Source organism: Beta vulgaris, chromosome 6, assembly GCF_026745355.1.
Source record: "Beta vulgaris subsp. vulgaris cultivar EL10 chromosome 6, EL10.2, whole genome shotgun sequence".
Lineage (NCBI taxonomy): Eukaryota > Viridiplantae > Streptophyta > Magnoliopsida > Caryophyllales > Amaranthaceae > Beta > Beta vulgaris.
In genome coordinates, this window is record NC_079207.1 from 46,702,954 (window position 1) to 46,714,038 (window position 11,085).

Genomic DNA, 11,085 nt, shown 5'->3' on the forward strand with positions numbered 1-11,085 from the left:
GGATTTAGACAAAACTAATGGAATTTTTTTCTGGAATAAGGATCCCAATGCGGGTGTGGTTAATATGATTGGTTGGGATACCTTATGTTTGCCCAAGTCCTTGGGTGGGTTAGGCTTTAGAAAGGCTAAGATTACAAAGATGGCATTTCAAATGAAAATTTTCTGAAAATCATAGCTTCTCCTTCTAATATTTGGGTTGAGTTGGTCCAAAAAAAGTACTTAAAAAACTTGTCCCTCTAGAATTATGTGCTGAATAGTAATACCTCTTGGCAATGGCGAAACCTTATGCGTCTTCTCCCAATCTTCAAGCGGGGACTAAGATGGATGGTTGGAGATGGGTCAAAGATTTCGTTCTGGAATGATAACTAGGTCTACCGGGTTCCCCTTTCCTCCCTTGTTTTAGGCCCTCTAGGCTTTGTCAATTTATGTGTTGCAGATTTTATTCTGAATGATGGAATTTGGATTAGGCGACTGCTGGAGGAATGTTTCCTGGATTGTATTGTTAAATGTATTATTGGTGTCTTTCTCCCTGCTTCAGCACGCTAAGATCATCTTTTCTGGGGTTTGAATCCTGATGGTAAGTATTCGGTTAAATCTGGTATTAAATTTATTCAAGAGCTGGAAAAGTTGTGCCTCCAAAAGTAGGATTCAAGTGAATCTGGTCTTTGAATGTTCCTCCTAAAATAAAATTCTTCCTTTGAAAAGTGTGTGTGGATGGTCTACCCACCAAATGTCGGCTTGAAAAATCGCATAATTTCATGCCTAAGGATTGTGTGTTTTGTAATTTTCACTTTGAAGATGACTTTAATTTATCGTTTGAATGCCCTTCTCTCATGATGTTGCTTTTCAGCTTTCCCAGTCAGCGGCCTGGCCTAATAGGCAGATGGGTATGGGTAACATCTTTGGTTTCTTGCATGATAATATTTCCCTTCATTTGATTTGTAAATTGGCCATCCTCTAGTGGCACGTTTGGTTTGCTCGTCATGATATTACATTTAGGGGAGAGGGTTCCTCATGTTTTAAGCTAGCACTCAATATTAAAATTTGTTGTAAAGAGTGGTCTTATAGCCAGGAGGAGAATGAGACTGTTTATGGTAATTTGTCAGCTAAGTTCCCCAAGTCTGTTGTTCTTTCCGGTCCTAAGGATGTTTGGTGGGTTAAGCCTCCCATCGGCTCGTATAAATTGAATTTTGATTGTAATCACACGTAATTTTATGGAACTTATAAATATATTTTGGTATTTATATATTTATATTTAAACATAATTTAGTTTAAAATGATTTATTATTTAAAGAAGGTTGACCATTTTGAAAGTCAAAGAAATTAGTTCAAGGATTTAAGGAAGTTAAAGTATTTTTTGTTAAGGCATGCTTTGAAAATGTTTGAAATACTAATTGAATTTGGAAAAGGAGTTTATATGGGCTTGAGGAACTGAAATTCTAAGTGGATTAGGAAAAGGATTTCTATTGATTTTAGGATTTCTAATTCATCAATCCTATTCATCATAAAACTCTATTGAAACCCAATTACCTTATCTTAAGCCTAAAAGGAAAAGCCTATTTATAAATACCTTAAACCCAATTATTTTACCTACACAAGATTTTCTCTCTCCTCACAAACTCCTAGGCATTCGGCCCCCTCTTTCTCTCTCTTACTTTCACGCTTTCTTTTTGTTCCTTCTTTCTTTCAATTTTCTGTCTTCTTTTTCAAGAAACGCTTTCTTCTTCACCAACAAACCTCGCCACACCACCACAATCATCACCAACACTGTCGGCACTGCTGCTGTGTGTTTCGGCGCCCCTTCTTCCATTGTTCTTTTGATTCGTTGGTTTAATTCTTTTCTTCTTCCTCAAGTTTTGATTTAAATTAGATTGTATTTTATGTATTTTTTAGTACTATTCATGATTAATAACTTTAATTTACTGTTTTAATGGTGAATCTTAGATTATATAAATTATGTATTAAAAGAATAAAATTTTAGATTTGATTATTATATTTAGATTGAGTTTTCAATTATCAAAGCATGAATTTTTAGGGTGTTAAATATTGAAAAATCATAGTAGCATGTTATAAACTATGAAATTGATTTGAATTATGAATTTAAGCATGTTTAAGTATGTTTAAGGAGAGTTTTAAAATTTTATAAGTTGCTGGAATTTTAGAAAGGGCATTAATAATGGAGTTTTATGGATTTTAATGACTAGTATAGTAGTATTATGCTAGGTAAAATAAGTAACTAAAGTTTTAATGGTAAAAACAACTTTCAAGTATTTTTAAAGAGGATTTAAAGTATCTTAAAGTTGCTGGAATTTATTTGGAGTATTGACTTTGAATTATATTGGTTGTTTTAGGCGGAATATATTCAATAGGCGATTTTTAAGGTGATTAAAGGTGGTCTACCAATTTGTTTACACAAGGTTCGTACATACCTATGTGTTATGTGATGTAGTATCATGATTTTAGGAAGGGTAAGTTGTAGTATCATGTATAGGAACTTTGTAAGCTCATATGTGATTTTTATTATGATTGAATTTTACATGTTTAATGTCTGTGTGCAAACATGTTGATTATGAGATTTGATTATGAGTTGAATAATATGTTTGTATGGAATATTGATGCAAGCATGTTGGTTGGGAATGTTAGTTATCAATGCACATGGGGGAATTAATATATTTTTGAGTTGAATCATGCGTTCCCTTGTATTATTATTTTCACTACTTTATGAAGAATGTGTGTCTTATTTGGTAAGTTGATAAATTATGCATTTGAAAGGTAAGTTGGTTGTTGGCTAGGTTCAATAAATAAGAAAGATTGGAATAAAGAAGGAATTAATCTTGGGTTGTAAGTTGTATGATCACTTATATAATCCTAAGATAAAAAGTAATAAAGTTGTGAATGTTTGATTATATATCATATATATTGCTTATTACAAGTAATAAATTGTAAATCACGTAAAGTGTAACTTGGATAGTAATAAACTTTAGACTGGTGCACGTCTGAAGTTGGACAATCAGGAGTGGAATACATGGTGGTAGCCCATGGCTTTTTTTGGGAGACGGATTGATCACCATTCCTATTTTTCAAAGATTCCTCGATATCGCAGGTCATTCTGGAATACACAGTCGCGTCCGTATTTCGTCTTTCTAGGTGAAATCATGTTTTAGTTAGATAACTAGATCAAATAACTATTCCATTATAGTAATAAAAATATAGTTAAAGTTTAGTTCAGTAAAAGTTATCTGCAGAATGTTAAATTGTTATATTATTATTTATCCCTGCTTATTATTTGTTAGTATCATGTTCAGAATGTTTATGTATTACTATGTAGTACTCAGCTTGGTTGATTACGTGCTTTGTTTGTGTATGTTGATCATGGCTTTGCCTTATTGATCATGTGATGACCCATTTTTGTGAGCAGATTTTTTCAGATGATTGACATCTACAAGTTTGCAGATGTTGTATCATGGGGATCTGGGAATAAAGAGCTTGTGTAACAGATTATTTTATCTATTAAATTAGTAGGAACACATTATAAGTTTGGTTTGAAGTTAACATTTATAATGTGTTTGGTTTTAAGCACTTGTTTATTTATTATATTAAAGTATGAATTTTAGTTATATATGTTTTCCGCTACAAAATTATGAATAAGTCGATACGTTGTCACATGGGCGATAATGTTTTGATAATTTTCTATGTTTTATATTAAAAAGATATTTTTGAAAAGAGAGAATTATCGGGGTGTTACATTGATGGATCTAAATTACAAGATGGTAGTGCTTCCCGCGGTTTCATCATTAGAAATGAATCGGGGGAAATTGTTGTTATGGGTGTCATATCTGTTAATCATAATAACTCTATTCTTGTGGCGGAAGACTAAGGAATGAGAAAAGGAGTTCATTTTGATTTAGCTGCGGGTATTAAGAACTTTACCGTAGAAGGCGATAATCTAGCTATTATCCATTCTCTCCGAAGGATGTGGAAAATCCCTTGGGAAATTAATGCTCTAGTGGAGGATGCCCAGTCTGATTTGGCTTATGGTGGGAATGTCACGTTTTCCCACTGTTTTAGGGAGACGAATCAAGCGGCGGACTTCCGGTCTCACAAAGGTCACTATTGTGGTTCTCTCCATTATTGGTTTGAACTTTCTGACTTTTACTTCCTTTTCATCATTCAAAAGGATGTTTTAGGTTGACCTTAGATAAAGGACTAGCCTACTTTTTTTTGTTTCAAAAAAAAAAAAAGAGTATACGGATCATGTTCTCTTCGGCATAAAACAACTTAACTGAATTGAATCGAACTGAACTAAACTGAAATGACGAGTAATATGTGAGAGTAAAAGTATTGTACGGAGCTGAATTGAACTGAACTAACCTGAAATGAATAGTGATATGTCAGAGTAAAAGTATTGTCCAGAGCTGATCTGAACTGAGCTAAATTGAATTGAAAATAAGTTGAGAAGAACAGACCCGTAAACCACCGAAATCACGTGTGATCTATCATTCAGGAAAGGACGCAATCGTTGAATAGCATAGCTTCCAGCATTACACATCATAATCTATTTACATAGACATCACTATTCATAGGAATACTATGTTAGAAAAAAACTTATTATTAAAAATTGAAGACTCTAATTAGTTTCTAAGGAATTACAACTATCGACAATTAAATATTATACGCATTTTTCATAGTACCTTTATTTTTTAAAGATCAAGATTTCTGCACCAAATTTTCAAGATACAAATTCAAAATGTATCTTCCAGTGGACATTACATCAAGCCTCTTTTCACTGGGTTCATACTTTCCCTTCCGGAGTTGGTATTTGTGGGTAACAGCTGAAATTGTGTATGTTTGTCCTTCAATTATCACACTCTCCCCACACTGAAGGTTCTGTGAGAAAAAATCAGAACTTGAACAGTTATAAGATACCAACAACACAAGAATCCCATCAAACACAACATTCATTCAAGTCACTGCAACTATAAATGCGGCTCAAAGTAATGAAACATGACAGAGAGAAATATTAAGATTTCTTCAATGCAGGCCTACTAATAAGTCGAAAAATAGCACTGCTTCTGTCCCATCTACAGATATTAATGCAGAGTTAACCACAGACAACCCAACACCCCATTGTCCCATCCCGGCAACCCCTAAAACCGAATAAATATATTGGTACACAAAGTGACTCTACCAGACAAAAACCTCGCGCAGGCGAAACCCAGTCTGGAAATTCCAAACGAAAGACCAGGCAGGATCTAACCCAGTGACTTAGACCAAGCACCTGGTTTCCTCTGTCTATATAATAACCCACGTTTGATTTTGGGTGTTCGTAAGGAACAAAATTTCAATGCTATAATCAATTAATCATCCTTCAGGATCCAATGTTTTACCTTTTCATTGGACCAATGTAGTCTACCTCTTAATTATGCTATCTTAAAGGTACTATGGGAAAATTCTTACTTTCTTTAACATACTAAATTTAAAAAGCAGCCTATTCTGGGACGCTTTAAAAAATTTTAATGCCATCTATACGAATGGAGCAAGTATTACTTTTTGTTTGCAGAAAGAGGTATAGCATCAAACATCTTATTAATGACAATGTCCCTTTGTATATACCACCATGTGATGTCACAACTTGGGACACAGGCTTGTGGCTTTTCTTTGTAAGTACGAATCTCTAAGGTCCTAACTGCTACGAAACTCTTCAGTTAATCTTATTGTGGAGGTTTTTCTTTGACAAATCACTGTTCTTTATGCACAAGGGGATTCAGAAGTCTTCTAATTCCCTCCTATGGCTTTTAAATAGCATGAGACAAGTACAGTGAGGATCACCGCAGCAAAATAGCTCCTTAACTATGAGAGTAGAAGTGTCCCATCACAAAGGGATCAATAAACACGGGTCTTGGCTCAAAACTCAGCCATAGGAGTTTTGCAGTCAATATCGATAAGCTATGCATGCACTCTCATCGAACATAGCATGGATTATTCACTAGGGTGTACAGTGCTTATTGTACACTCGAAATAATATACCATTCATATAAAAGAACATGAACGTTTTTAAACAATTTTTCAAGATAGAAAGAACACACAATTTGATATTAAAGAATATGCAAATCTCCAATTATAGAAGGTCGTAACGAAAAGAATATATTGTAAATGAACATCTAGTTTCAATTAAAAGAACATACCTTTTAAATTCAAATTTGAAAAAAGGAATCTTGCCAACAACCATTTTTTTAAAAGGTAAAATAAGTTGCAAGATTTAAGGAATCATAACAACATTTTTCTTAAAATCATGGACTCTTAAAATATTAAAAGTACGTCGTTTAATAGAGGTGTATCATCCTCTACATGCACTTGGGTGCATGTTCCTATTTGCGCTTATCGAAGGGGCCAAACACCTATCCCTCAAAGCACCATAGAGCAATCCAATATGCCTTAAATGACTATTGAGTGATTTCACTCTCATCTAAGGAGCTAGGAGAGGATTCTTCACATTTTTCATTTAATGCCCCCTTTATTCTTTGAGCTTTTACTATTTAAGGCATCCTCCTCACACGTATAAAAGATTTGTTAATCTTGATGCATGCCCTTAAATTGAGTATTGCCTTATGATATATGTGTGGTTGCGTTTGAAAAGGTATTGGGATCCTGTCGAAGTGATTATTAGTAAAGGCCAAGCGAACAACTTTCAGTAAATTCTTATTCCAGGAGGCAACTCGAGTTTGTTTTCTTTTCTTTGTTTCTTTCTTTCAACCTTGTTATTTTGACAGATTTTGGACAATAAACTTGCTCTTCATTGCAAAAGGTGAATATCTTGACAACCTTATTCCTCCTAGTGTATTATATCTAATGCATGGGACATCAGGACTTGACAGCAGTCAATATTGCAATCTATCTACAGCATAATTACTAAAAGGAAAATCCATGCAGATAATAGTTCTAGAGTTCTCTCATTGTAAAATCGTCCACATTCTTTCAAGGTTGGTTACTTGGTCTCCCTTTGTTCACTCCAGTTGGGATCACTCAGTTTCAGGACCATGCACTTAAACTTTTGATTGAATTACTCGAGAGTCGAGGCTTAGGGCCAGCAACATGAACTTAGGACCAAAAACCATGTCTAGAATCAGAGCTTCAGCACAGTCAATATTAAAACAGGAAGGTATTATGAGTATCTCCTATCTCGGAGTGAACCTTGTTTTTGTCCACATGGATTCTAGTGTCGTATTTATTTACATAAAGCTACTCTTCCAACCACTTGCAACACCAACCATAATCTCTCCTCTATCACAAGTATTTTCTGCTTGCTCTTCGGCTTTACATCTCAAAAGACAAAAACACAAACTCAAGATTTTGTCGATCCACTAAATTCTAAAATCTTCAAATTTACTCACAAGGATATCTCCCTGACTCACTATCAGTTTTGCTTTAGCACTTCCAACCCATGCTAGTCTTTTGAGTACTTTTTCATGCATTACAATACAGAGAAATAAGTTACACAATCAGCATCAATTTCTATCATAACTCTAACTAAGCTTATGCCATCACTAACACAAACTAAAGCTGCCTCCCCTACCCCGTCCGTTCCTTTCCCATGCCGTCCGTTGTTGCCCACCACAGGCCAGAAGCCAGATAACTAATGATATCTGTTCAGTTTCAATCTTACCTTCTACTTCATCCTTAGTTAATAATAGGCAAAGCAGGGAAATTTGACGATAAAATCTAACCGCAAACCAACAAAAACAATAGTAGCCCACTAATTTAGATAGTTCTATAAGTTAACTTAGCGCTGTGTTCATCAAACTTTTACCGAACTATTATCATTTTTCTGATAAGAGCTGTTTGAAACTGATTTTTACTCATTAAACCTGATCTTACACTAACTAAACTTTCCACCAATGGCTATACCCCTATCCAAAACACCCTTATTTCTCCCATTCTCTCCAAATTGTCCCCCGTATAGGCCAAAAAAATAAAAAATAAAAAAAGAGCATTCATCGCCAAGATTAAGTGGGCACTGCTCCTATTCATTAATTTTCTAAGGTTAATATCAAGGTTGTTCCTGAATAATATTGGGCCGGATACAAAATAAAAAAAAGATCCCCCTAAAAGGAAATATGCATATGTTTATATTATACTCCATCCGTCCCATAATATAAGTCATGATTCTGTTTTTACACGGAAATTAAGATAAAGTGTAATCTTGTTTTATTTGAACAAAAATAGCAATAGTTGTTTCTTCAACAAAAATACTTTTACATGTCATATGATTAGTACATAATAGTCGTGAAAACCAAACAAACCAAAAATTTGTCAAATACAATCAATTTTGAAATGTAGAACTAAGTCAAAAGATTAACACACTTTATCATCCAAGAGCTAAAATGAATTTTAGAAATCAAATATAATTACATATACCAACCAATCAACAATTAAAATTTAAATTAATTGTTCTACTTTGACTTTCATATCTTCAACACACAACTTTGACCATTAATATAGTAAGTTATTTATTCAGAAAGAATGGTTGAAATATTATTTTGTCCCACACACGAAAGTAATTCTAACATAATTTACATAAATTTAAGGTAGAAGCATAATATACACAAGTATCCATTATTATTCAAGGGGCTAAATTTCGTATTCTATCTTTATGGTATAAATAAGAAAAGATTAGTTTACCAAATTAAAAGAAATATCAAAAAGCAAGTTAAGTCATTGGAAAGAGAAAATTAAAATAAGAGTCTGTTTTGTAAGAGACCGCCTACTTTTACATTAAAATTAGGCAATTATAAGCCAAATATTAAAAAGAGAATAAGCACAATAGTGACTAGGTTAATTTCTTTCGGTGACTAGTTTAATCAATTTATTAACTAGGTCTACTTTCATATTAAAATTAGACCGTCTCTTTTAATATTTTTCGATTAAAGAATACGAGAGTAACAAGAAAAGACATTTAAGAAGTGTCTTCAAAGTTCAAAAAAATACTTAAGGAAAGAAAACATTTCAGCAGTATGAGTCAACCTGCCGAACATTGCGTTTGATTTGCACAATAAAGACAAGGCCCTAACCGTTTTTGCCATAAGTTCAATTCAGGTTCAATAAGTTCAGTTCAGATAAGGTCCAATAAGTTCGTGGCTAATAAGTTGAAGAGAACGCACCCTCATACGAATACCTCTAAGTATTAATAAAAGAAAACGTTTTATTCCCAAATAAAATCAAACACGTGATATTAGGTATCAAGTTTCAAACCTATGTCACTTTGATTTCATTCCTTGTTACAAACTCATACCATTATATAAACCAAATACTCTCTAAAATGTATTGTATTTGGATCCTCTAGTGTTCAAAAATACCTCTATGATGTAGAGTTTCAGCAATATTAACCATCAAATAAGAAACAATGGCTCATATATTATCTTTCAAGAACCCCTATTTATTTTCATCAAAACTCTCTCTCATTTTCCCTTTACCATCAATAAGAACCCCTATATTATATTTCACCAGGTACCCTGTGATTTTTCAAAATTCATGGAGTATACCCCTAATTTTTTCTAATGCACTAGGTACCCTTAATATTCAATAAAATTCACGGAATGCCCTTAATGACTAACGGTATTAAGTTTTCGTTAGTCATTAACCCCTAATTAACCTCTAATCCTAATTAGTCCTCTAATCCTAACCCTTAAACCCTAATCCTAACCTTGTAACACCTAGCCCCATCGTTAACCACCCAACCACCACATTCTCCCACCCACGCACCCCCACCCCTCCCCCACCACCCCCGTCGAATTCGCCCTCCCCTCCCCCCAGCCACGTACTGCTGCTGATTACCTGGACTACAATGCTCAAAAACCAAAAAATTCCTGAAGAGCAAATCAGTCCATTCATGAATGCGCAGTGGTGGAATTTCATGTACCCGATTCTCAAACTTCGAACAAGTTGCGGGAGCCTCTCAAAAACGGATCCTCATAATGTACAAAAACAAAAACAAAAAAGAATGTTGGAATTGTTTTCATTTATCATTATATGATAGTCCGTCTTAAATTTTGGTACACAAACAAGAATAATTGGGAGTTTTGAGACAGTTCTGGAAGTAAATGAGAAATTTCCCCTCAGGAGGACTCGTGATTGATTGACTTGTACTAATGTTTTTCTCCTTAAAAAAGGAAAAAAAAAAAAACTAAGCAAACGAGAAATTACTAACAAAAGGTGGAGAATGGAGAATAAAAAAGGAAAAATGGGACTTACAAGAGGAAAGCAACGGATACCAAGGTGTTTGGGTGGTGGGGAAATTTCGATGACTTTATAAGGATGCTCATCTCTTTCTTTCTCTCTCTTCTTACAAACAATACGAGGCATCTGCGCCTGCAATTTCACACAAAAAAACAAAGTGGAACTGTTAAATTGTTTTCGATGGAAAATTTGTTAAAATCAAATGTAGATGAATATTAAATCGCTAATTAATTGATTTCACGCGGTTACCCTCGGCAATGGAGCTAAGTTTGACCACGTCATTCTTCTTGTGGCTTGAGAGTGGTGCTTTTCCCCCTTATTCCTTGCGTTTTGTTTTTCGACTGAAAGAGGTTCGTTTTGAAACATAGATAAAAATCTCTCTTTGTACGTACGGGGAGGATGAAGGAAAGCCACAATTTTGGTTCCACACTAGAAGGGCACATACTCTCCCCCCGAGTCCCGGTAGTATCGACTATAGCGTATGAGTGTCAATTAGCTTGCTCGTGAACTACTTGATATTGGTTCACTCAAACTCAAATTATGCGGGTTCGACTCAAATTTGTGTTCGGCTCGAGATCTTGAAGAGCCAAGCATTAATCATCACCGGTTTGGCTCGAAAGCTTGTGAAGAGGCTCATATCTAAAATGCTATAAGTTTCCTATTTGATACTTCCTTTGTCCTATATTAATTAATCTCAGTCGCAACAGTTGCTACATCAAATGGACTCATATTAATAGTAAAGAAAGCATCTTCGGTGTAACATGTTACACAATAACTTATTGCGTAACAAAGTAGCACATGTGCGAAATCATAAGCACTCAGAATAATATAAATGTACCGCCCGAGAAAAAA

At 34.4% G+C, this 11,085-nt stretch overlaps 1 protein-coding gene across 2 annotated transcripts; it reads right to left on the minus strand.

Annotated features, from left to right (window-relative positions):
• Positions 1-4,472: 4,472 nt before the first annotated feature.
• LOC104896729 (uncharacterized) lies at positions 4,473-10,703 on the minus strand. 2 transcript variants are annotated; one of them, XM_048646668.2, is made up of 4 exons: positions 10,483-10,703; positions 10,249-10,365; positions 4,692-4,887; positions 4,473-4,573 (listed from the first exon to the last, which is right to left on the minus strand). In XM_048646668.2, the coding sequence occupies exons 1-3, from the start codon at positions 10,597-10,599 to the stop codon at positions 4,708-4,710; spliced, it is 414 nt and encodes a 137-aa protein (XP_048502625.1). In that variant the 5' UTR covers positions 10,600-10,703; the 3' UTR covers positions 4,473-4,573; positions 4,692-4,707. The 2 variants fall into 2 exon arrangements, with proteins under 2 accessions (XP_048502625.1, XP_010681822.1); XM_010683520.3 differs by lacking the exon at positions 4,473-4,573 and having other exon boundaries at positions 4,594-4,887; positions 10,483-10,702.
• Positions 10,704-11,085: the final 382 nt, after the last annotated feature.

Excerpts from the sequence above, each read along its gene's own strand:
- LOC104896729 (XM_048646668.2), bottom strand. The coding sequence starts at position 10,599 with ATGTTTCAAAACGAACCTCTTTCAGTCGAAAAACAAAACGCAAGGAAT. Across the intron at positions 10,366-10,482 it reads ACTTAGCTCCATTGCCGAGG|GCGCAGATGCCTCGTATTGT; the intron begins GTAACCGCGTGA and ends GTGAAATTGCAG. Across the intron at positions 4,888-10,248 it reads GTATCCGTTGCTTTCCTCTT|AACCTTCAGTGTGGGGAGAG; the intron begins GTAAGTCCCATT and ends TTTTTCTCACAG.